General features: G+C 51.1%; 10 protein-coding genes across 15 annotated transcripts; 5 read left to right on the plus strand and 5 right to left on the minus strand.

Moving 5' to 3' along the window:
• Positions 1 to 943: 943 nt before the first annotated feature.
• J3458_005472 (uncharacterized protein) lies at positions 944 to 1,873 on the plus strand (the record flags this gene model as incomplete). Its single annotated transcript, XM_007812482.2, has 2 exons — positions 944 to 1,227; positions 1,300 to 1,873. 2 exons carry the CDS (start codon positions 944 to 946, stop codon positions 1,871 to 1,873), a joined length of 858 nt encoding a protein of 285 aa, XP_007810673.2.
• Positions 1,874 to 2,416: 543 nt separating this feature from the next.
• On the minus strand, positions 2,417 to 4,036 carry J3458_005473 (uncharacterized protein; the record flags this gene model as incomplete). The annotated part of the gene is made up of 1 exon (XM_007812483.2): positions 2,417 to 4,036. The coding sequence occupies one exon, from the start codon at positions 4,034 to 4,036 to the stop codon at positions 2,417 to 2,419; it is 1,620 nt and encodes a 539-aa protein (XP_007810674.2).
• Positions 4,037 to 4,048: 12 nt separating this feature from the next.
• J3458_005474 (uncharacterized protein) lies at positions 4,049 to 4,432 on the minus strand (the record flags this gene model as incomplete). Its single annotated transcript, XM_066118821.1, has 1 exon — positions 4,049 to 4,432. One exon carries the CDS (start codon positions 4,430 to 4,432, stop codon positions 4,049 to 4,051), a length of 384 nt encoding a protein of 127 aa, XP_065976342.1.
• A 625-nt stretch (positions 4,433 to 5,057) lies between these two features.
• J3458_005475 (uncharacterized protein) lies at positions 5,058 to 6,645 on the minus strand (the record flags this gene model as incomplete). The annotated part of the gene is made up of 3 exons (XM_007812484.2): positions 5,058 to 6,149; positions 6,201 to 6,410; positions 6,478 to 6,645. 3 exons carry the CDS (start codon positions 6,643 to 6,645, stop codon positions 5,058 to 5,060), a joined length of 1,470 nt encoding a protein of 489 aa, XP_007810675.2.
• Positions 6,646 to 7,952: 1,307 nt separating this feature from the next.
• J3458_005476 (uncharacterized protein) lies at positions 7,953 to 8,806 on the plus strand (the record flags this gene model as incomplete). The annotated part of the gene is made up of 2 exons (XM_007812485.2): positions 7,953 to 8,232; positions 8,301 to 8,806. 2 exons carry the CDS (start codon positions 7,953 to 7,955, stop codon positions 8,663 to 8,665), a joined length of 645 nt encoding a protein of 214 aa, XP_007810676.2. The 3' UTR covers positions 8,666 to 8,806.
• A 1,351-nt stretch (positions 8,807 to 10,157) lies between these two features.
• On the minus strand, positions 10,158 to 16,080 carry J3458_005477 (uncharacterized protein). 5 transcript variants are annotated; one of them, XM_066118822.1, is made up of 5 exons: positions 15,375 to 16,080; positions 13,034 to 15,004; positions 11,349 to 12,977; positions 11,167 to 11,299; positions 10,158 to 11,068 (listed from the first exon to the last, which is right to left on the minus strand). In XM_066118822.1, exons 1-5 carry the CDS (start codon positions 15,909 to 15,911, stop codon positions 10,323 to 10,325), a joined length of 5,016 nt encoding a protein of 1,671 aa, XP_065976343.1. In that variant the 5' UTR covers positions 15,912 to 16,080; the 3' UTR covers positions 10,158 to 10,322. The 5 variants fall into 5 exon arrangements, with proteins under 5 accessions (XP_065976343.1, XP_065976344.1, XP_065976345.1 ...); XM_066118823.1 differs by having other exon boundaries at positions 10,158 to 11,299; XM_066118824.1 differs by having other exon boundaries at positions 13,034 to 16,080.
• A 173-nt stretch (positions 16,081 to 16,253) lies between these two features.
• J3458_005478 (uncharacterized protein) lies at positions 16,254 to 18,230 on the plus strand. The gene has a single exon (XM_007812487.2). It carries the CDS (start codon positions 16,284 to 16,286, stop codon positions 17,952 to 17,954), a length of 1,671 nt encoding a protein of 556 aa, XP_007810678.1. The 5' UTR covers positions 16,254 to 16,283; the 3' UTR covers positions 17,955 to 18,230.
• Positions 18,231 to 19,140: 910 nt separating this feature from the next.
• On the plus strand, positions 19,141 to 20,864 carry J3458_005479 (uncharacterized protein). 2 transcript variants are annotated; one of them, XM_066118827.1, is made up of 3 exons: positions 19,187 to 20,015; positions 20,075 to 20,184; positions 20,264 to 20,864. In XM_066118827.1, exons 1-3 carry the CDS (start codon positions 19,445 to 19,447, stop codon positions 20,426 to 20,428), a joined length of 846 nt encoding a protein of 281 aa, XP_065976348.1. In that variant the 5' UTR covers positions 19,187 to 19,444; the 3' UTR covers positions 20,429 to 20,864. The 2 variants fall into 2 exon arrangements, with proteins under 2 accessions (XP_007810679.2, XP_065976348.1); XM_007812488.2 differs by having other exon boundaries at positions 19,141 to 20,015; positions 20,075 to 20,864.
• Positions 20,865 to 21,819: 955 nt separating this feature from the next.
• Positions 21,820 to 22,599, plus strand: J3458_005480 (uncharacterized protein; the record flags this gene model as incomplete). Its single annotated transcript, XM_007812489.1, has 1 exon — positions 21,820 to 22,599. One exon carries the CDS (start codon positions 21,820 to 21,822, stop codon positions 22,597 to 22,599), a length of 780 nt encoding a protein of 259 aa, XP_007810680.1.
• Positions 22,600 to 23,067: 468 nt separating this feature from the next.
• Positions 23,068 to 23,646, minus strand: J3458_005481 (uncharacterized protein; the record flags this gene model as incomplete). The annotated part of the gene is made up of 3 exons (XM_007812490.2): positions 23,068 to 23,148; positions 23,211 to 23,419; positions 23,526 to 23,646. 3 exons carry the CDS (start codon positions 23,644 to 23,646, stop codon positions 23,068 to 23,070), a joined length of 411 nt encoding a protein of 136 aa, XP_007810681.2.
• Between the last annotated feature and the right edge of the window lie 317 nt (positions 23,647 to 23,963).

Below are 23,963 nucleotides of genomic sequence, written 5' to 3' on the forward strand. Positions count from 1 at the left end.
GCAATGTATGACCTCACTTCCGACAAGAGAACCAGACGTATCATGCCCCTTTTCGTCGATCTTGCACGCCAGAGCCAATGGTGCTACCTGAAATTTTTATTCTCCTCGTCTCGCACACCAATAGATTTGGCCATGGTCCTCTGGTCGCTGGCGATAGAACTCGGGCTTGGCTTTGTAAACAAGCAACCATGCAGTGGAACTCTGGTCCACTGAGCACTAAACGGTGCCGATCCAACGCCAGGTGAAGAGGGGAAACGGCTTCGTGGCCGCAGTAGCCTTGGCCCGTTGGGATCTGTTTTGACGACAAGACCTCTCCGGGAATGCGTGCCGTTGTCCTCCACTGAGTCCAGTCATGCCTCAGGTTGTCACTGATTCGCTTGCGTTTATCCCGTTTGCTGCTCGGCGCCAAGTCTGGAGAAGGCTAGTACTATTTACAGGGCTTGGGTGCCTTGCTGCCGCGTACTTGAGTAGCCATGCCCGGATATCCATCCCCGCTGCTCTCATCCTTGGGCGATCGATAGTCTCGCAGCCCAGACGCGCAAAATGGGGACGAGGATGCCCTGGCCAAGCGCATTGCCTGGTGGAGCGGTCCACCGGCCTTTGGAACCAGCGTGAAGCTAAAGACAACATGTATTGATGGCTTCTGGAGCTGGATTTTGTGGGCTCTAGCAAATGTGCAATCACAGACATGTTACACTCCGTACAAGTCGATTGATTGTCGCCCGGATCTCTCCCTCATGTCTGGCTTCTGCCACCTGTGTCTCGCCGACGACGTCACCTCGACTCATCTGCTCCGTCCCAAGTCTCCTGAACCATCCATATCCCAACATTTCTATGCCAATTTCGTCGTGCCGATAGCATCAAATCAGCGGGTGAACGGCTACGGCACCGTCGTCTCACCACCAAGACTCTGTTCCCGAGCCTTGGGATTCGACGCCATCAAATGTCCAAGTCCAACATGGCCGCGCCCAAAGCCCGCCGCAACACCACCATCATCGCCGCGCTATTGTACCTCATCTCTATACTGTTTCTCATCCTCACCCTCATCGGTAATACGCACGATAGACCCGTCTTGCGAGACACCTACTTCTTCAAGCTAGACGTTGCCCAAATCATTCCCATTGCCGTAGCAAACGCGGGGCTGCTCAACTCTGTAGCCAGGAGTTTGGGACTCCACGACTTCTACCAGGTTGGCGTTTGGAATTTCTGCGAGGGATACAACGATGTGTATGTCTATTTTTCTTTTCTTTCCCCATTCGCTCCGCCTCTCTGGGCTCGTATGCTGACTTGATCCGAAAGCGGCATCACGTATTGCTCGCCTCCCAAGACATTCTACTGGTTCAACCCAGTCCAAATCCTCGTCAGCGAGCTTCTCGCCGGCGCCAGGATTGCTCTGCCCTCCGAGGTCCTGACGATTCTGCGACTGCTCGAAATCGGATCCAAAGTCATGTACGCCTTCTTCATGGCCGGCACCGTCATCAACCTCGTGCTGCTGCTGGCCACGCCGCTGGTCATGCGGACGCGGTGGTTCTCGCTGTTCCTCTCCCTGCTCGGCGGCCTCTCGGGTCTCGTCCTCACCGTCGCCGCCATCATCGCCACCGTCATCAGCGTCGCCGCCAAGATTGCCCTCACGGCCCAGGACCAGCTCAACATCAAGGCCAACATTGGCGTCAAGATGTTTGCCTTCATGTGGATTGGAGCCCTGACCACCGACTTTGCCTTCCTGCTCCACGCCGCCATGGGCTGCTGCTGTAAGCCCGTTCGCGGCAGCAAGTCGCCCAGCGAGCCGTCACCCGAGGGTAGCACGAAGAAGCCAATGACACACCTGGCTAGTTTTATAAGACGGCGAAGGGGGGCGTCCCCTGCGTCGTAGCACCTCGCGTTTTCTTTTTTTCTTTAGCTGCTCACATAACTTGGCGCTCCGGGATTTAGAGTTTGGATAAAGCCATGATAATTTGCACATTGATTTTGTTATTGAGGCCCTCAGCGTTGCGCGTACACTAGAATAGAAGGAACGTAATATAAACTATAAGACATATCCGCAATACGTTACATCTCAATGCCGCCTCGTAACTCCCCTTGGCTGCGGTGGCAATAGTAATGCAGGATATTCATTACCACGTACGCCTGGCCACCTAACCAGTATTGCACCACATACACCAAGTGCTAGGTGGCAATTTTTAACCAATTTATTACATCTTGTCACACACATCAGGAAATGAGATGCCACGAAGCGCGGCATTTCGATACAAGTGCAAAAACTCGACTAAATACAGAGGGAACAAAATGCCAGCTTAAAAGAGAGGAAAAAATCTAAAGAAGATACAAAATCTATCAAAAATGTGAAGGGAGGGTAAACAAACCCGATGGGCACGGTTTTGATCCATGCCGACATCCAAGGTACCCAAGACGACGTTCATACTTGGAATCCATTTCTATTCGGCGTCTTGCCCTTGCCCACCCAGCGCGACTGCGCCTCCGTCTCGGTGTTGTTATACGTCCCTTCGGGCGTAGACTCCAAGGTAGTTTTCCTCATGCCGACAATCTTGCCCCCCAGGGCGCCGCACTTCCTCGCACCAAGGCACTTATTCATAGCCATGGCCATGGCCTTGAGCGAGTTGTCGTGGATGGCATCCATGGTGATCCAGTTGGGATACGACTGGTCCGAGAGGGCGTCCCAAAACTGCTGGTACAGAGTCCTCCACGCGACGCCCGCGAGGCCGATGATGGATATGTGCGGAATCGCGGCGCCCAGGCCCTGCTGCGTGATGACCCAGTCCATGTTGTACAGCTCCGAGGAGCGCGAGGGGCGGGCCCTTAGCAGCCCCGAGACCTGGTCCTTCACGAGCTTCTGGAACGCGTTGGTGTCTGACCAGCGCGAATTGAGCGGCAGGTTGGCGCCCGTGAGGAAGCCCTCCTTGCTGCCCGGGAAGTGCTTCATCGTGGCCCACGACGTGGGCACGCGCACGAGCACGCACGACTTGCCTTGCTCGCCGCCGGCGCCGCTGATGAACCGGTTGAGAGGGCGCCTGGAGATGTCCGTGACGTTGGGCAGGTTCGCGCGGTGGTTGAGGCGCCGGAGCTCGTCGTACAACTTGTGGCGGCCCTTGTCGTCGAGCGGCTTGAACTTCCTGTCGCCGTCGCGCGTGTCCGTCTCGTGGATGTCCCAGATGTACATCTCGCCGGGGTGGTCCGCCATGAACTTGTTCTGCATGTCCACCATCTCCTTGAGGGTGGCGCCCAGCATGCCGTGGAAGGCGTTGCCGACCATGGAACCGTGATGCTCGTAGAACCTGCCCCTCTTGAGGCCCGGCCGGACGTCGAGGACCCTGACGCCGCCCCTGCCGAGCTGTTCGTAAAGAGTGAGCGTCTGTGTCTGGGTATTGGAAGCCGACCCCCAGCCGAAGTACTCCTGGCTCTTCCACTGCCCGGCGTGGTGAGACCGAGGCATGACGATTTCGCGCAGCGGCAGGTGCCCAATCTCGCTGAGCTGAGCCTGCATCCAAGTCGGGGGCCCGTCATTGGAAATAAACTCGCCCTCGTTGCCGGCAAGAATGAAGCCACTGCCCCCCGCGCGTGGCAAGAATCCGAGATTGTAAGTCGCGTTCTTCTTGCTGTAGATTGTCTCCAAGTCCTCCAAGAACTGAACGGCAACTGTGTGTTGCCGCCCAGAGAGGTACTGAACTTGCAGAGACATGGGTTTGCTGGTTCCTTCGATACGATATGTCGCCTCGCCAGCGGTATCGCTGACGAGATGCTTGGTAGTCTTGACGGAGACCGTGGTGGCCTTCCCCGGCTCAATGTACTCGGGCCATCCCTTCTCCCACTCCATCAGCTGGTAGGAGTGGTTGTAGGTTTTGTGCCAGCGGTAAGGCGTGGCGTTGATGAGGGAAACGTGCGTTTCGTTGTAGCGTTCGAACTGGAACTGGCGGGCTTCGAGCTCGCGGGCATCCAGTGTCCTGTTGGTGGCAGACACGTTTCTCGCAGTGGTAGCAAGTCCAAGCAGGGCGTTGGCAGCCTTGACGAGTGCAGCCATTTTGCAAAATGATTATACAAGGAAACCCCGTAGGATATTTGATTGGTAAGATGCCTTGAAGAGTAGTTGTGTGCCGGTTTGATAGACAGATTTGCACTCCGAGACTGTGAAGTGTTTACTTGATTTAAGAGAGCGGAAACTGGTTTGAGAAATGTTCAAGGCGTGACTGTTGGGAGATGGACAAGAACATGGATATTTGATCTTCGAAGAGGAAGGGCATTTGGTTCCCGTATCATCTCTGAGGAACTCATGGTGGCTGTCTAGCTTTGGCTGTGCACGATAGAGTTGCACATAGTTTTTTGCATAGACCGGTGGCTTGCGCTTAGCTCTGAGGTCAAGTGTTATATGGAAGAGTCCGCGGAACTTGTGACCAAGTACGTCCAACAAAATATCCATCGTCAACTAACGGACACACTTGTGAGCCCTTGACTTTGAGCCTAGTTAGTTCGTGGCGACCAGAGGCGGCTTTAGCCTTTGCCCTCCCGGTACAAGATTAAGACCTGAAGATCCGTTATTCACTCGGCGAACCTAAATCTTTTTTTTTTAACCAAACCCTGTGGTTTCCAAGTTGAAAAGTGACACGCCGCTACCCGAGAAGGACCCATGTGTAGCCGTTGTTGCAGTTCAAGGTTCAGCATTCTGGAATAAAAAGACAAGCCAACTCTTAAGCGCAGACTTTGCACGTAGCATTGTAAAGCTAGTGAGGCAAGGCTATTGAAGTTTAATATGTCCTAGGTGCATTGGCTGCGGGCTGCTAGATTACTAACATGGGCAATAAAGCAGCTTATGTATTTATCAGCTCTTTGGGCAACCAGGCAGGTAAACCTACAAGAGAGACACAAAAGGAAATCTCGTAAAATGTCGTGATTATTAACAACGTGCCAACGTTATGCAGCATATGTAGTGTTCCTGAAAAGGGCCAATATTAGTCCACTGACGAACATGAATGGCCTTTTGACTCTAATCGCATCAACACACAAACCCATCTATGCCCTCAACTCCGGTCGTGCAGGAAACAGTCTCAAGCATGTGGTACAATGCCGGCCATCAAATCCTCATCCTCAATTTGAGAATCAAACCCGATGCCGGCATCTGTATTATCCTTTTCCGCCCGCTTCTGGTCCTTGACAAGATGCTTCACATATTCCTTGCTTCCACTCAGTCGGTCATTCATCAGTCGGTATTGCTTGCCAAGCAACTCAATGGCGGAGTGGCTCTGTGCGATGTGTGCAGCAAACTCTGCTTCGGACAGTACATCACTGTTTTCTCGGAATGATATGTAGGTTTCGTTGCCGTCCTGCTCAATTTGCCCATCCAGCATGCCTGACTCAATCATACCGCCGACTAACGAGAGGACTTCTCCGTCATTGGGCAAGGGCTTCCCTGTCACTGCATTGAGAGTTGTCTCTCGGACTTGTGATATTTCAACTCGTTGATATGCTTGGCGAAATCCAATTATCTGCCACTTTTGATACGACGAGAGTATCTCGGTAAGGAGATTGCTCGTCCCATCTTCTTCCCAGAGTGTCGCATTTTCCTCAATTAGGGACTTGAGTTTCTCTGCATCGCCGTTGCAGAAGGCTTCTGCTATGGCAGCATACGACCTCCCTGTAATCTTATAACACGCGTTGGCGGATGCTGATGTGTAGATGGGGACCGTCGGAATTTTGCCCTGGCTTAGAAGTCCTACCAAGATCCATCGCTTGTAACTTTCCACCATAATCTTGCTAACACCTCTATCCCTGGACGGATGGGATATCACCTGTTCGAACGCTGCTTCTGCTTTGGACCACAGCCCCATAGACATGTAAGCAAGTCCGCGAATGTGGTCGTATTCCAAGACGGTTGATTGCTTGACATTGTCTGTCAATCCTGTTTGCGCTGAAATGTACGAAGCCGGCGCTAGATTTGGCTCACACAATAGTCTACCGTCTTTGGAGTGACTCATATCAGGATAGAAGAGGATGTCACAATCGAAGACTTCCAAAGCGGCTTCAACGATATTTGAACTGTATGCGAGCTTGGCCAAGAGGAGATGCGTGGAGGTGAAGAAGGTTCCGCTCGGGTCGATGCGCAGCATGGCAGTCGACAGCAATGTCACGGCTGCAGCGGGCTGGAATCATGTCAGCTGGCTCAAATGTTGGACAGTGTCCATTAGTCTTACCGGGAAGAGCCTGCCGCTCCCTATTTTCTCAAGAAGGGAAAGCATAGACTGCCCATAGTATCGAATTTGTATGGCATCAAAATGCAGAACAAACTCTACTACCTTATCGAGCAGAGTTGCTTGTGAAATCGGCGTCGCGGGGTCGGCCAGCTGGAGAAGGATATCCAGAACGACTAGGTAGCCGATCGAGTGTGCCGCGGGGTCAAGAGTCTGTCAATGTGTCAGAAAGTAAGGGAAATCAATCGTCTTGTTTCGGGCGAAATACGGCATGACACACTTCAAGCAAAGGTTCCGGGTTGCTCAAGACAGCACGTCGTATTTCGGCAGCACTCTTGGTCAGTGTGGCTATATGTTGCCTAATAGAGATGTCGTATGCCTTGGCAGCGGAATTTGTGGAAGGCTTGGTGACAGGCAGTGCTGTCAAAACACCATGGACGTGATCCATGGCTTGTATGTGTCGAGCCCAGGGAAGGTCGGGCGATGACGGTTGCAGCAGGCAAAACTGGTCGGAATTGCGAGCGAGCTGGAGGGGTCGTGCCGCTGGCGTCAAATTACTAGCACGGCGACTTCATGCTAGGGTCCAGGCAGGGTCCTTGATCCGTTGTAGATGCACATCAACATGCGCAATGCTGATGCCGATGATTCTGAGCAAAAGACGTATTGTTTTGTGCAGGAACAGATGCTTGGACGAATGTGGCTGCCAGGCACATGCAGGCAGTCGTGCGAGAAGGAAGCTGTGAGATGTTGACCCCATGTTGCAGAGCTTGGTGGTTGGTGATTGGACGACGGATTGAAACAGACAGTGGGCAGTGGGGTAATTAGCACCAAGTTACGGAGGAATACCTCGTGGAGAAGCTGGCACTAGGCACGCTGGGAGCTTTGAAGCATTCATAACATTCATAATTCGGCTGGCCAATGTACCCAAGTACCTGAGTGCTGTGGCCTCTGACATCTGGAACTCCAAACTTCGGGCTTGAAGTGTTTCAATGTTCATCCCGACAGCTGTTCCCCTGAAATCAAGCACGACGTCAACCACACTGCAAGGCTGAGTCTGAATCAGTCCTACCACTATCACCCCGTCAGACGACAGCAAACGTAGCATCCAGGGCACCATTTATCCGGACGCAGGCAAGGCAGACACAGCCCTGTCAGCCAGTTCCAGCCCCCAACACCCCTTCAACAAACATCATTTGAAGATGATATCCAGGGTTGTCTGCTATGAGCCGCTGGAACACCCAACGGCATCCACACGTCAATCTCAAGGCCCGCGTTTGCCAGACTGATGGGCTTAGAGCAACGGCAACGCAACAGTAATCCAAGAGGCCCTTTTCAACGGGAGGTGGACTAATCCCACCATCACCACCGCCAGCAAGCCTCTGCCGACGATCAGTGGCTGAATCTTCCAGCCCTGCAAAAACGAATCCCTCTCTCTAATTTGACTCGAGGTAACCCCGCCAATTGTCTCCGCAGATCTCTGTCTCTTACTCCGTAATCTAGTTCTTAATAGTAAAATAAGCAAAATCGTGTGCGTGCATTCGAATAAGCACAGATACGAGAAACGAATTCCCGCGCTCAGCCTCACTGCTGGTGATATGTCATTCAACGTGTGAACTTGGGGCTGAATGGAATCGATACATAAAGGGGGAGATACAACTGCTCAACATGTAGAAACTCGGGGGCTTGGTCTTCGCCCTCTTTAGCCTTTTACTCCCGTTGTCCAGCCCTACGGAGTACACGAAGCCAATCCTTAGCATGAAGCCCCTTGCCCTTCTCAGTGTTCTTTATCCCGTTGCCATTCGGGCTGTCCCCGGTGATCCATGCTCTGCCGCCAATGGCTACGGAGACGACTGCATTTGTGTTACCACTGAAATCTGCCAGCAGTACGAGGGCAACGCCATCACTGGATCTCGAGGCAAATACCCTTGCCCAAATGACCCGGCAAATGTCATTGGCTGTGTAGTCAAGCCCTGCCACAACAGGAGCGGTAACACGCAGTGCCTCTGGAGGAAGGCATGTGATAATGAAATGAAAGGTATCTATCGCCTACCGCCTTGTGAATACCCCCAAAGTCCGCTGTTACGTGGCTAATAAGACTTGTAGTCGCTTCTTGCCCCGGCGGCAAAGACTTTATCTGCTGCAACCATCATCTTGATGCCGTTGGTCTCTCGAATTCTACTACAACTGGTTCCGCCATCACCAGTTCTGGAGACACCCAGACTTCTACGACTCCTGCGACGACTACAACAAAGAGCAAGACTTCTATTACAAATACGAGCAGTTCAGAGACGACAGCACCCATCGCTTCGTTGACTTCTGCCCCGAATACGTCAACCACATCCCCTGTTGGGTCGTCGCATACCACTGCTCCTGCGACTACTACTTCCCGTGCCGCTGGCACCTCAACTAGTATTGCTATTTCAGAGCTTTTGGGCGGCCTGGCCGCACTGTTTGCTGCCTTGATCTAAAATCAAGCCCGAGCTGGGCTCCACAAGGTGCTCAAAAAGCAGCATGCAACTGTCTCTAAGTGAACGCGAGGATAATAGTAATGATATCAAGGATGAAGTGAGCCTTGAGAGATGAAGCTCATGTACCTAGGCATATAAAACACTGTTTATATAACACTAGCATGTGCATACCAAGCTCGCATCATATCAACCAGTTGGCGGTGCAGCATGGGACAAAACCTGCCTCAAAGAAACCCACGTAGCATTTCCACACACCAATATATGTCCAATCACCATACCCGGCTCTTTAATTTATCCTACCCAACGCATTCGTAACACGTTCGCCAATCTTGTCACTACTCGCTGTCCTCCTAGCTCTCGAGCTCCACGCAAAAGGCACCAAATCCCTCGGTCCTCCCGTCCTGCTCTCACTCCCTACTGCGAAATCAGCACAACCTCACAGTATTCAGGCGCAAAATACAAACCGTGATTTTGCCTCTGCCCACCTGAACCTCTCCCACTCATCGAGCTACTCAATTCACCACTCTGTCTCCCCCGGCCTCCCGACAAGCCTATCGGTAAGGGCACCATGAAGATTCCCATCCGCCATGCCGCGTCGATGAAACAGCCCCAAGGACCGCTGCGTAGCCGTATCCGACGGCATTTCGTGCTTGAACCTGCATCCTCGCTGTGTAAACGCGCATACCCCTTCGTGGATCCATTTGTCGCAGAAGATCCTTTGCCTTGACGCGGTCGAGGGCCATGTTGCCGGTTCCCCGTGCTATTTCTCAGAAACTTGTCAGCCAACTCGGGCGTGGAGGTGAGCGATTACGGATGAGGAATATGTGAAGAGTACCTGAGCAGCGTGCCGATACCCACGCTCTTGGCCCGGATTCACCGGCAAAGGCGGCAAAATCACCATGTTATCATGCCTCGTCTCTCTGCGAGACACGTTATTCATCGGAGGGAGCATGTCTGCCGGAAGCAGTCTTGTGTATTGCCCGTCACCTCGGTCTAGGTAATAGCTGTTGACGTTGGCTGAATGAAGGGAGCCACCTGAGCATCGGGGTGGCACCGGTAGGTTTGGCTCCGCGTTAGCCCGTCTTGTCTCTATCATGAACTGAGAGTCACGGTCCTCATTGTAACGGCTGGCCCATGATGCTGATGGGTCCTGAGGTGGCTGGAGATTGTTCATTCTACTCGCAATAGCTGTCGTAGGGGTGCGTAAAAAGTGATATAAGGTGCGAATGATTAATGAGATGATACTACATTACATGATTGATAATTTTTTTCAAAAAAATAAAATAAAAATAACTAAAGCATGAGTGATGAGGTACGCATCACTCGACAAACGCACTACTCATCTGCGTTGGCTATGCAACTTCCCGGATCCACCATGTGAAGGTGCACAAGTCTACAAGTCAGTATCACGCTGTTTGCCCCATCCAAAAGACGGTATAAGTACTTTGGCATCGGAGATCACCGGGTCCATATAGCATGACAATCGGGAGTACCGTTTATAATGAGGCTTCTATTCACTAGGTGGTCTTCGTTTCCTTTCCGTAGCTAAATGAGCAAGTGTAGGTAAGATATTGGGAAATTTACAAGTCTATCCTGTAATCTGCGGTAATTTCTTAACCTCGCAATCCATGTTAAATCAGTGGCCCAATATCTCAGTTCAACCAGGCTCACGTTGTTGTTGTTGCTGATTAATTTGTTGTAGTCTCGTTTCCAGCAACTGTAATTGCCGAAGATTTGTGTCTTCTTTAACTGGGAGATGCTGAACAGCATCTATAGCCAGTCGTATACTGGATTCGGAGAGCTTCTGTACTGGAATCCGTAATAAAGGTAAGGAGCGCAAACTAGGTAAGGGTCCAACATGTTGTGTTGGTGGCTGAGCAGACTGTGTTCTCGAATGCGATGATACCGGAAATCCAGATGTAGCGCCAATGGACCCTATTTCTGCTGCCGCATTGCTTGGGAGTGTTTGGGCCTGGGCCCAGTCAAAGGAGTCAGAGGCAGGGAAGGCGGAATAGGCGACCCCATTGGAGAAGTTGCTCGAATGGGATCTGAAGCTGCCGGGGAGGTTCGTGGCGTAAGGTGCGGGTTGGCTGTACGTTTCTTCATTTGAGGGGACGGAACCGTGTCGTGGGGGCACGTAATTCGGGTTCCTGTATCTGAGTTTGGCCTTTTCACTGGTGTTTTTGGAGATACCACCTTTTTCGAGGGATGTAGCGGCTTGGAACGTTTGCTTCGTCCGATAGGGCTGGGCTTGGGTTTTGGGCTGGTAGACGTGGTCTTGCCCCTGAAGCTCGTCTTCACTGGAGTTGCGCGCGGTTTTGATGTGGGACATCCTGACGTCTTGGACGCCCTGGGTTCTGATAGTCGGCTGTTTCGTTGCAAGGTCATCGAGGTCGTTTTCTGCTGAGCTCGAGTGTCAATCTTCTTTGTTCTCGTGGACTGTGTTGTTGGGGTGACTGATCCGGTCTTTGGCTTGGGAGGAGAAGTCGTTCGCTTTTTACCTTCTGCTTCATTGTCCCCGTCCGAAGAAGACGAAGAACCGGCGGCCGCGAAGTCATCCGAGGAGTCTGAGGCATTAGGCCCACCGACATCCTGGAGGTATTCTGCTAATGTATCGGACTTGTAGTTAAGAGTCTGCGAATGTTAGCTATGGCTCTTTCAGGAACTTTCAAAAAATACATACTGTCCGGCGTCTCTCTCCTCTTCCCAGCCTCTCTTGATTTGCTTCGGCCTGGCGGCGAGCCTCCTCTTCTCTTTCTGCAAGAATCTTGTCCCAGACACTAGAGGAAATAGGTTCGGGGGCTTCAGCCTCGGCAGCTGCTTTCAATTCATCTTCTAAATTTGCTTTATCATTTGACCAAACCTTGGCATAGGTGAATTGAGCCTCCGCAGAGCCTTCATCATCAACCTTCGTTTGCTCGGTTTGAGATCGGTCTAGAAGTCTGTCAATAGAAGGTCCATCGTAATGTATAGCACCTTTTTGATAATCATCGCTGAACAGTGCCTGTGCACCGTGGGCTAGGATGGACTCCAAGTCATCCCCAGCAATTTCGTCATCATCCAGACTTTCAATCAAGGCGTGATCGAGAGCCATCTTCTTCTTGCCAATCTGCACGATTCTCTCCTCAACAGTGTCCTTGGTCATAAGCTGAAAACAAAGCACCTTCTGCTTCTGACCAATACGATGGGCCCGTGATAAAGCTTGAATATCTTGATGCGGATTAAAGTCGGGATCCATGATAATAACCGTATCAGCTGTGGCCAAGTTAATACCGACACCTCCCGCTCGTGTTGATAGTAAAAATGCAAAAATCGCAGAGCCTGGCTCGTTATAAGCGTCGATGCGACGCTGCTTTTCCAAGCTTGAAAGATTCCCGTCGAGCCGCCTGTATTGATAGCCAATGCCAATAAGAAAATCCTCAATGATATCTAGCTGTTGGAGAAACTGGCTAAAGATCAAAACCCGGTGTCCCCTCTCCTTGAGCTTTGGAAGCATTTGTTCCAGAAGCAGGAGCTTTGCCGAAGCTTCCACGAGATTGCGGTGGATAACGACTGGGTCATCGTGCTTTTCTTCAATTGCTTCAGAGTACATGAATGGGTGGCAGAGGCACTTGCGAAGTTGCATCAGAATATTGTTGAGGGATCCTCGCTCCTTCTTGTTCATCTTACTGTTGGCAAAAATCGCTTTGATAAGCTGGGGGTTTTTTGCCATGATGCTCTTTGAGAGCTTTTCCTGAATTACCGTCATGGTAACCGGCAAAATAATCTGGGCCATTGGGGGCAGAAACTTGAGAACCCCGACCTTGGTCCTTCTCAAGAAATATGGCCGAATCTTTTCGTGAAGCCTCGGCAGAGTCTCTTTATCGAGGACTTGGAACTCCTCGTCAAGTTTCTCGGCACTCTGCGAATGGTCGATAAATTGAATCAGATTGAACAATTCTCTTTTATTGTTCTGCAACGGGGTTCCAGTCAGCAGCAATCGAAATGGGATCTTCATAACACGCAGGGCCTGGTAGAGCAAGCTGCGGTCGTTCTTGAGTCGCTGCCCTTCATCGACAACCAGACCTGCCCACTTAACGGAATTGAAGCGTTGACTAGTTTTTGGGTCCTGGGTGGAGTCATAAGACATAATAACAACGTGTGCAGCCATTTCTCGCGATCCATGTGGGAAGAGTTCGTGCTTGTACGCGAGGTCTTGCGACTCCTTGCCCCCATGGTAGGTGACTACTCGCAGCTCCGGCGCCCATTGTTTAAACTCTCGACGCCAATTCGGGCATGTTGCATTTGGGACCGAAATAAGAAACGGCCAGCACTGTATGTATTTTAGCGAGTGGAATATTTACAAAGCTGTGGTGTCAGGTTGCTTACCTTGGGATTTTCTTGCACAAGGTACACCACCAAGCTGATGACCTGAACGGTTTTGCCGAGTCCCATTTCATCTGCTAATACGACGCTTCGCCCGCTGTGAAAGTTGTTCAATAGCCAGTTCAGACCTTCTAACTGATATCCCATCAGTTTCCCTCTCTTGAGTCCGGCTGGTTGAACATCAACTTCCTCGAGCTCTTCCTCTTTAAATGCTTTTATACGCTCCCTCATCTTGGTTGGCAAAGAGTGCTTAAAGTACTTCCCAGCGAGATATTCTTCGTATGCAACTTTGAAGGCGTCGTAAAGTTCGCCCGAGTTGGTTTTTGGTGGTTCGTCCCATACCACGTCATCGTACCCAAGGCCCTGATATTTTACCAATACTTTGCTGATGTGCGGGAGGTTGTCTACATCTTCTTGTCTGGAGTTAGCTCTTGGTACGGCAGAATCCAGCTTCACCCGAAAAATGATATCGATCATCAAGTATTCATCGGGAATGGCTTCCTTCTCAGTAACTTTGAATAAGTCGACTTCGACGGCTTTCTTTGCAAAACTCGTTCGCATTGCAGAAGCCGCAACACCGAATATCCAAGCGCCTGGCATCCATGTGCAGTGGAAGTACGACATGCCCTCCCATTTGACTAGATATTCCTTGTCATCATCGGATAGCTGTGCAAAGGCTGGACGTGCTGTGCTGGCCGTGGGTTCTGCTCGCCAGGCCACAAGCCGATGAATTTTTTGTTGCGCCACGGTGCATTCATTGCACTGCCAGTCGATGGAGTAGTCCTTAAGTGCCCCAATCTCCTGCTCTCGCCCAGGACTTGGGCTACCGATCAAGGGTAAATGATGCTGGTGCCAGCCTCGGTTACAGCTGGTGCAGCGGAAAAGAACATTCTTTGAATTATTGACCAGTTCATCTGGCACACTGGTGATAGGATCAACTCCGCCGTTCTGTTCTCTTAATTTTTCTTCTTGTCGGGCTGTCTGCCTTTGAGAAAACGGTGTGCAAGAACGACCTACTGTCTTGCATGATTGGCACACTGAACGTCGTGGAGCTAGGGGATCTTTTTTCTTGTGTATCTCAATACAGAACCGGCACTGTAACACGAAATTGGCTTCTCCCACTTTTGTGACTAGATGCTCACGCGCGCTTCGATTACCGATGCAATGTTTGTGGTAGGAATAGCTACAACCCTGGCAGTAGATTATCTGGCTTCGGTTATTAGCACTACCACAGGTATGGCACGTGTTCGTGTGTACGATTGCAAAAGAAGAATCCGGCGGTACAGGTCGAAACAGTTCTTTGACTGAGGCAATTTTCGGAATCCCAGGCTTCTCTTCAACTTGAGTAAACGAGTCTTCGTCCAAGTCGAAGTCGTCCTGCAAATATCTGACATTTCGCGTAGCCCGGGACGATCGCCTGGGCTGCTCAAATTCTATATCGGAGTCAACAGCGCCTCTTCGTGTGGACGCGCGTTTCCGGGCCGGGGGTCGCCGAGATCGCAACATAGAGCTTCTTTTTCGTCTAGTGCTGGCGATATCAGAAACGACTGGCAGAATAAAATCGTCACCGTCCTCATCTCTTGGGCTTCTGGACGGGCCATCATGTTCTGATTCCTGAAGAGACGCTTGCGGAAACCTAGGCTTTCTCCTCCGAAGGCTACGTCGACGACTGTCGAATATCACAGCGTCTGAGTCGTCACTAGCGTCTGAATTTGATTCCGTCGCATTCCTCGAAGTGGTTGGCTCTTGAGTTCGTCGCCTACGGCTGCGGGTGGCTGCGACGGCTTCATCGGGTTCTTCCGCATCCGTGTCGGCGTCCAGGTCCATGACGTCTGAGCCGTTCGAGCTGCTGTCAGATTCCCAATCATCGTTGGGCGCAGTCTTGCGCTTCCTTCCAGCTCGTTCCATTCCCGTAAAATAGGTTTCGAGAGCCTGCGAGCCGTTTTCGAATCCTTCGAGCTTCAACAAAGGGATCTTGGCGCAGCGTTAGCAAATGTAACAGAAATCGAAGAACCACAACAAGTGTAGTGACAATGTGGGCCAATAGTAGGTTGAAAGTGTGTTTCATGCCATTTTTGTACCGCCTAGTGAGGGAATAAAGCAGCTGCCTTTGTGGTCAATGTGAGCGTTTGCTGATGAGTTGTCACCCGAGCCACAAGGATGCGAGAAACAATACATGTAGGGCTATCTCAGCATCAAATTGAAGTGAAAGGATAGTGAGAGGTCGGGTATGCTTTCGTTCAAAGGGCCCTTGAATAGAAACAAAGCAGTGGGAGCATTGTGATGTGAGACCGCTTAGTGCTGAACAATAAGAAAGTGTTCAGCATAAAGCTGTGGGACATACCATGCATTGTGTTCCGTCTGTTAACTCTACTGTCAAAAGCTCTCCATCATCTGGTGAAGCCGGCAGATCCAATATCCTCTCCACGGCATTACTATGCACCTCTTTGTATTGATCTCGGACATCCGACGGAATAAAAGGCAAGGAAACCTGAAGCTTCTGGCCATGGTACATAATATCAGTCTCCTCAATCTGCGGTACCTTCATCTCCGGGTCAGTTGTTGGTGATTGCTTGATTACTTCCATAGTCGCGATCGGCGCCGAGTCCCGTGCCTTTTCATCCGAAGAGTCTCGAGCATTTGATAACGCGTCGTTGCCTGAATGCTCTGCCGCTTCAGGCTCCAAATACGACAGGTTCTCATTCGGCCAAGAAGGCAGGTCGGACACCATCAGGCCATGCGAGTCGTCTTCTGACGAACTCCCGGGCCCAGATCGGTTATTTGAAAAGTCAAAAGAGAATGTCTGCTGTGATACATGGTTATCATGGCTCAAGCATACTGCCTGTTGGCCATCAGGCAATGTGTCATCACCATCCTCCATTTGTAGCCTGTCGTCGATCCGCAGACAATGACAATAGGGAAATAATTGATGAGGTCCGGAGTCCCCCACCCTTTCTTTGGATCTCGGACCTACTGCGGTTCCATAGGTTTACGAAAATTGGATTGGTTCTCATGCTATGAGAATGAGATGTCGTGGGCTCGTGATTTTTAAGGCTAACTCATCTCGACGCGACTCAAGTGGAATCATGGCGATTGGGTGGCTCCGGCCTGGAGCCAATCACTGACGCTTGTGACCCTCACCGCTTTCGGTACCTTTGCAATTGGCGGCAGAAAAATAGGAAGGACCCTCACTTGATCGCTGTGGACAAATTCCGTCACATGCTCGGAAGTCTCACGTATTACATCTGGACCAATGCAGCGGACTATTACAGTCGCTTATAATGCTATGATAAGCGCAGCAAGATGGCCAGCTGCTGGTCAACGCTGCATGCTGCGTCAATCGTTGTATAACGTCCCAGCGCTCAATGTCTCCCACTTAGTCCGCTGCGCAAGTTTATCCTCTATCCATCGAGGGCTAAGACGATCCGAACGAGCGCAATTTGGCGAGTCTCGTTCCTGGACGGCAACCCACGATGACAAAAGCCACAACCTTAGCCGAGTTGGGCGAACAACGAAGGCTCTAGGTGGCGCTGCGTCTAAACGGCAACAGCAAAAACTTCGAAAGAAGCTTGATCGCAAAGCTTCGGAAACTGGCGACGAAGACGACGTTGGCAGGCAGACGAGGAGGAAGCGATTTCTTGATCCGGAATTCTCCTTCGGGAAAAGAAGTCTGGTATATCAATTGAAACATGGCCCGCTGAAGGATACGGCCGCCTCGTTAGATTTGGAGCAACCGGTTCGGCCGCGACGCTTTCACGCGAACGACAAATTGCCCTCGCGAAACTCTCGAGATTTACAATCCTACCCACGGTCGCTAAACCCACAAAAACAACGGTCACGGATAGAAAATCGCGAAGATGACTCTATCCAGGATGCCGTAGCGAGACCACGAAGGCGCGCCATGTTGCCTATGACCATCAAATACACTACTGCGGCATCACAATTCCTATACGGACGATCCGTTGTCAAGGCAGCGCTCCAACAAGGAAGGCGCCAACTCTACAAGCTATACGTTTATGGCGGAGAGAACCGTAGGGGGTTCGATGACAACGACGCCATAATAAACCTTGCCAAGGCTCGCGGTGTCCCCGTTACTATTGTGCCTAACGAAGACCAGCGATTAATGGACAAGATGAGCATGGGCCGCCCACACAACGGATTTGTTTTGGAGACATCGCCTCTACCGCAGCTACCTGTGAAAGCTCTAGGCAGCTTAGAAGAGTCGCCTTCTAAGCTGGGGTTCCACATTGAGCTTGTGCATCAGACTATGGAACAAAAGGCAATCAACGGAGAGAATACGTTTGTCCCCAAAGCGAATAATTCTGCGACGAAGCCACTTGTACTTCTTTTGCATGAAATCTTGGACCCCGGAAATCTTGGTGCTTTACTCCGTACTGCGAGCTACATGGGCGTTGACGCTGTCGGAATAACTAGCCGCAACTCATCAGCGCTGACACCTGTGGTACTCAAGTCGGCGGCAGGGGCAGCCGAAGAAGTCACCATATTCACAGTCGATTCGCCAGTCGAGTTCCTGAAAGGCTCCAGAGCGGCGGGCTGGAAGACTTATGCTGCAGTGGCGCCTCCAGAGTCGAAGCTGCTCAAGATTCATGGCGACAAATTCATATCGACGGATTACGTGGAGCAGACGAGCCCCTTGGATCAACACCCCTGTGTGCTGGTGCTTGGGAATGAGGGGCATGGACTACCGAGACAAGTCAAGGTTGCTGCGGATTTTGAGCTCTCCGTGCCCCGATTTGTTCAGGGAAGTTCTGTGGACAGTTTAAACGTTAGTGTTGCTGCTGGGTTGCTCTGCCACACATTTGTGAAGGGCTCGGCGAGGAACAAGAACCGCGTGAACCAAATCCCAGAAGCAGATCCGCCAGAGAGAAAAGTGGCTGGGGAAACAAGCGAGCCTCTCTTCTGAAAAGTGTTGGGATGGAAAGTTCATCATATCTTTGTATATTATATTAAATCTTGTATAACTCCTGTATTAACACCTGCTTTGTCTACGTAATGATGATTCAATGAGCCGCGTGTATTATTACGTTTTTCAATGGGCAGTAAAGGACATTCATAGCGGAAGAGCAGCTTGGAATCTGCTGTCACGACCCTAATAAGGAGAGGCACATTGCCACCATTGTTCGTTTCCAAGTAACCAAACATCACTCAACGACTCAACGGCCCATTAATTGGTCGCCGGCGTATTCAAACTCCTATTGTCTTGTTGCCTCACCATATGTTGGTACAACTTCACTGGCAGTCGTATAATCCGGCGCGGGCACAGTGGTTTTCGCTTCTTTCGTTGGAGGAGGAATGCAACAAACGCCCAAACACAATAAGAAGAGTCGCCCTCAGTTCTACAAACTGCAACATGCCTCCCACTATTGAAAAGGGTGTCCTACTGACGCCATGTAAAAGCTGTCGGTTATGACAAAAATGTCCGGAAGTACTCTCGCTCAAGAGCTGTACCTGTGCGGTGTCATCCTTAACCCGTCGCTGGTAAGGACACAGGAATTATGAGCAGGCAGGCGGCCATGTAAGCTTTATATATTTCAATGACTCGGCAACAACAATATGTCTTAAGCCGATGAGTACAAAGCCAATACTACGCAGCACATTCAAGCAGCACACGACGAAGTGGTATCTCAAGAGAAAGATGCTGTTGATCAAGCTTTCAGCATAATCATCTGCAGAGGCCAGCGCCTTATAGCCAGAATCCATCACCCTCGACTCTCCAGCCCGCTACTTACCCTAGCTTTGACCAGGTATCACGACGGCAAACACGTCGATCCGCGGCAGCGACTTCCTCGGAGGTATCTACCAAGTTGACTACCCAAAGCGCTATACACGGACCAATATTGGCCCAGCATGCAGAATCGCTCATGGGAATGCCGTCGGGGCCACAGCGACGATTGAGCGGTTGAGCGGTAAGAGGGAGGACGAAATCCAGTATGCCTACTCAGTCGACCTAGGTACTCCGTGCTACAGGCGTCAGCTCCTTTGTCAGCTCCATGTTGGCCCGACGTGGCGCCCGTGCTGCATTCCAGAGGCGAGCTTCAACATCTAGCTGCAGATACAGCATACAACAGTAATCATGCTTGGGCACCTTGAACTTCTTTGCCATGTCATTATCAGAGGATTTTTCATCCATCCTGGGTTCTGTCGTGGCTTGGCCCACGTCTGCTGTGATGTTGGTTTCCCCAGCCACCGTTTTTTGTTTAGTTCAAAACTGGTTTCGCGTGCATCTCAAACCGGCCCAACAGCACCGTTGCAAACGTCCTGCACACAGTAGATCTTGCATCGCTCTATTTTACAGCATCGGGGGCACAGTTATTTGGTACATATTCCGGCTCAAGTGACATTCAGGCTCACGCCTTGCATCCTCTGGACGGCATATGACCGAATGCCACGACAATGGCCCCAGCGTCTACTCTGTTCCTACTTCCTGCCTCGCTCCTAGCTTTCGTCTCACAAGCGCTCGCAGATAATCGACCTTTTCCAATCGCTATCAAGAAGCAGTCTCCGGGCTCGGGCGAAAAAATATTGAGAGAACATCTTGCATTTGCGCCACTCCCACAGGTCCGGCCAGTAGTTGCATCTTCCTTCTTCGACGTGCTGTCAGATGAACCACATCAAGACGTTGACGGCACTTCTCGTTTCTACCCGCCTTTTGTAAAACACCTCCACGAAGCCGAAGATGATGTGTTGCGGCGTGCAGCAGAAGCTCTGGCTTTGCTGGAAAGGAGGTCATCGTGCCCTTCCGGGATGAACAATTGTGCTCAGCAGGGATCGCCCAACAAATGCTGCCAGCAAGGAACCTATTGCACTGATGTGCCCGACACCGACGTAGGCCATGTCGCTTGTTGCCCCAATGGCTCAACATGTGGCGGAGAAGTTGGAACGTGTCCGTCCGGCGCGACAAGCTGTGCAGCAGCTTTGGGAGGCGGTTGCTGCATTCCAGGATATGTTTGCCAAGGTGTGGGCTGTAAGTCATCCTCTGCTCGTCCTCTCAACTAAGAATTGCATGCTAATATAGCTCTGCAGGTGTTCCAAGCGCATCGGCGACCCCTACTACAGTTACTCAAACTGCTCCGCCAGAAGTTACGACAAGAACTACCACGCAAATAGTCACACCTTCCAGCACAAGCACTAGCGTTAGTACTGACACGAAGACCGATTCTGCTGCAGGAAATCCTCCTTGGCGACTAACAGGTTCTTCTGAAATCACGTCAGCTCCCGGGAGCACGTCAATCACACAGTCCGGCTGCCCAACAGGCTTCTATGGCTGTCTCGCCACCCATGGTGGAGGGTGCTGTCAAACTGACCGCGACTGTCATACGTACTCATGCCCGGCTCCGTCTTCCACGACTTTGGTCTCCAACGGCGCTACTGTTGTAGTTCCTGCCGCGCCAAATCCTACGAGAAGCTCATCATGTGCTGATGGATGGTTGATGTGTGGACAAAATGCCGGCCCCGTAGCCGGTTGCTGCCCGTCTGGATACTCTTGTGGTACAGCAAGCTGTTTCACGGCTGGAGCCACGGAGACTGGCAAAATACAGAAGCAGGCGCCAGATCAGTCGCCTGCCACAAAGACTCCCATTAGGACCGTTGCAACGTGGATGTTCGTCGTTACGGCATCTTTGTTCCTGAATTTTGGGTGGTAGCTAACTGAGCTGAAGAAATAATGGATAGATTGGAGATGGAAATACGAAAGAGGGGTGCAAATATGAGATATGAGATATTGTCGACGGATTTGACGGGAGCCATGACTTGATACCAATAGAAGACGAACCATAGAACGAACTATAGAAATTGTACTGGGATTTTTACATCATCACCACCATGCTGTGTTTGTTAATGGCTACCTGCAAACCCATTGGGTTATCTTGGTGACGATATGTAGCCGTGATGGGTAGGTAATACAGTGGATTAGACGATCCGGGCGGCAGACCCGAACCTAGATGCAAGGTCCCGCATCGCATTGCTGCAAGATGGAGCCAGGCACATTGTCATTAGGTGCATTATTTGATCAGGTGCCAGGTACTTGAGTGGTTACAATGCACGGCTTTGGCCAGTGCGGTCCAACAAGGTACCAAGCGGTGTGCTTTTCCTTCTCGCAGAGTACTTGCGAAATATCCAGATACGCCGAGGTACCGTAAGTGTTTGAAGTTGACTCATGCTTCCGACCTCACTCCTCACCCCTCGTCTCCATCATCATGGCATCTGACACCACTTGTGTATAATACGGAGACAGCGTGATGGAGCCTTTATTCAGAACACTGGGTAATCACCCCATTCGATACATTTGTTCTGTATAAAATGTCAAGTTTGGTGCAAACTTCAATTTCTTGGCGCTCATGCATGACCCCTGCTCTCCCACCTGCGTTTTGCCCTCTTGGCCTTCTGGATTCTCTCGCCGTTTGGGACTGAATCATTTCAATGTTTCCCAAGCCGGACCTGCCTACAGCAAGCTACGCGACGCCAAGACATGATGTCCGCTGCTTCTGATGAATCCCCATCTTCGCCTGCAGGAGCACCCAGTTGCTTGCCATCTTTCAGAATGGAAAGTGCCGTCCTGCTCATAGAGCTTCGTCAATTTCGATACATCTCGTGCTCTTTTCTTGCTTAATCCTTCTCTTCTCTTTTCCTCTTCCACATCATTGCATCTTACTGCTCTCCCCCACAAACATTGGTTCCAGTTTGCTTTTTTTGTTGCTCATTCTTACTTTATCTATCTTGGCCGCTCACAAATTACCCATTAACCCACGAGGCTCATCAATTTCTACATCATGAAGCACTGCCTCAGGTTCCTCGCGGTTTCCACAGCCCTCTTGCTCCCTGCCATGGCTTCACGCACGATTATGCGTGACGATACTGATGGCAAGGGTATTATGGGCAATCCGGCCAAGGTCTGTTATCCCGAAGTCAATGGCTCCGGGGTAGTCCCGCCTTGCATTTCCATCTCCAACATCGAGTCTGCTTGCCAGCCCAATGGCACTGAGCCCGTCGACTTCAATGCTCACGCTCAATGCATGTGCCAGGGCAGCTACTTTATGGATTGGCGTGGTTGCCAGAACTGTCTCTTCGTCCATGGATTCCGCAGTGCTCGCGATCACGTCTACTGGGAAGGAGTTCTTTCTGTTGCTTCTAACTCTCTTTGCCAAGGCACTCCCACGGCTGCCTTTTCGGCCATTTTCTCTTCTGTCCAGACCAATGCCCGCGACGCCCCTTTTGTCACCACCGGCGATACCGTGTCCTCGGATAAGTTCCCGAGCAAGACGGACGTTAGCCTATACTATACAGCTACCGGTCCCCAAGGCCCTGGAGCCATTACTGGTGCTGCTGCCACGGCCACCCGTGTCTCGCATCCCTCTGCTACTAACCTGACGGCTTCGAACACCAGTGGCAACAACAAGAAGAATACACCATCGCGGACCGGATCTGGACCCGCGTCTGAGAACGCAAGCATTACGAGACCATCATCGTCTACCTCCACCGGCGGTGCCCCAGCACAAGGAACCGGCATGGCAATGGCTATTGCGGGAGCTGCTCTGGTTCTCGCTTTGTAGATAGAATAATTGGATGTTTAGGGGCTTGCAATGCGCTGATTATGATAATGACGAGAGGGGGTAAGGGGGTAATGGGTAATGACAATGGTGATAGAGCTTGGATGGTATCACAACAGTCTACTAAGGAATAATACCATTTTCATGTTGATACTAACCTGTTTGTTTTCGTTTCGTGACATGTGAGAATCCATAAATGATATGACCATTGCCCTTAACGCATCAACCTGGAGCCTCACACATTGTGGGCTGCTTCGGTATTGCACAAGCTAATCTCCAAACATGTCTCCAACCATGTCTCCAACCATGTCTCCAGACAAGTCAGTTTCACATCTACGGGTCGCGATTTACTTGGTTGTTGGAGGCAGGGTATGTCGCACTAATTGTTTGCTACTATCTTCTCAATTGTTTTCAAGCTTCATCATTACATCATCACCTCGACCGTCTTGATTCATCCCTGAAATGCCAACGTTACTCAGGCATGTGCTTGAAAGGCTTGGCCAAGTGCTCCTGGCAAAAGGGCAACTTTCCCACAGTCCAAATCTCAGTGTCCTAAAATGTATTAGCTTGTTTCAGTATCTAGACCATCAATGAGGGGCGAAACTGCAACTAACCGGCTTCAGGTTCTTCTTCAGTTCAGAGTCCAAAGTACCGGCCTTGAAGGCAATGATCTCGGGAGCAGCATCGGGGTCGTGGGCAATGGGGGAGCCACACTCGGAGCAGAAAAGGCGATGGACATCTTTCCCAGAGGAGCCTTTGCCGGTCCATTTCTTAATGGGACCATTGATGGTGAGCTTGTCTTTGGGGACGACGGCGACGAGGGCTGCAGTTTGGTCAGTGAGGATTAGAAACGGGGTATGATATGATGCGGCGGAAGAAGGGGGGACGGGGCTCCATATCTGGGTTAAATTGTATGAATCGGCACGTACAGTAGGTAGAACCACTCTGGCGCTGGCAGTCATCGCAGTGGTCGTAGCCCGTGATGATGGGAGCCTCGACGTCGGCGGAGTATGTGGCGGCTTTGCAGAGGCAGTGTCCGGTCAGAGGCATGTTGGGCAATGTCGTATTTCTGGCCTGTCTTGGAAATGTCGAGATTGAATCGAGCGTCTAGAGATTGCAATGCTCTCAGGAAAGATGGAGAGGTCTGAGGGGCGTCCTCTGCGACCTGTTCTCGGCTCTTTATACTGTCGACGGCTTGCTTCAATGGTGGGGTAAGTGACGACTTGATAGGCTAGACTGCCTCATGGGATGGATGGCACTCCTCCGTTCGGAGTAGAGCTCGATGGAAATAGCTGAGCTCCTAGTTGCAAGAAGCTCTGGTGGGGCAGATGACGTGGGAATTTCACAGCGTGTGGATGCCAATTGCA

Source organism: Metarhizium acridum (assembly GCF_019434415.1).
Source record: "Metarhizium acridum strain ARSEF 324 chromosome Unknown scaffold_31, whole genome shotgun sequence".
In the NCBI taxonomy this organism is placed as follows: Eukaryota; Fungi; Ascomycota; class Sordariomycetes; order Hypocreales; family Clavicipitaceae; genus Metarhizium; species Metarhizium acridum.

Bases quoted from the DNA above. Each gene is read 5' to 3' on its own strand.
- J3458_005478 (XM_007812487.2), top strand. From the start codon at position 16,284: ATGCAGCGGACTATTACAGTCGCTTATAATGCTATGATAAGCGCAGCA.
- J3458_005479 (XM_007812488.2), top strand. From the start codon at position 19,445: ATGGCCCCAGCGTCTACTCTGTTCCTACTTCCTGCCTCGCTCCTAGCT. The intron at 20,016-20,074 runs GTAAGTCATCCT...ATAGCTCTGCAG, and splicing joins TGTTTGCCAAGGTGTGGGCT to GTGTTCCAAGCGCATCGGCG.
- J3458_005477 (XM_066118822.1), bottom strand. From the start codon at position 15,911: ATGGAGGATGGTGATGACACATTGCCTGATGGCCAACAGGCAGTATGC. The intron at 15,005-15,374 runs GTATGTCCCACA...CGCTGCGCCAAG, and splicing joins CAGACGGAACACAATGCATG to ATCCCTTTGTTGAAGCTCGA. The intron at 11,300-11,348 runs GTATGTATTTTT...TAACATTCGCAG, and splicing joins GAGGAGAGAGACGCCGGACA to ACTCTTAACTACAAGTCCGA.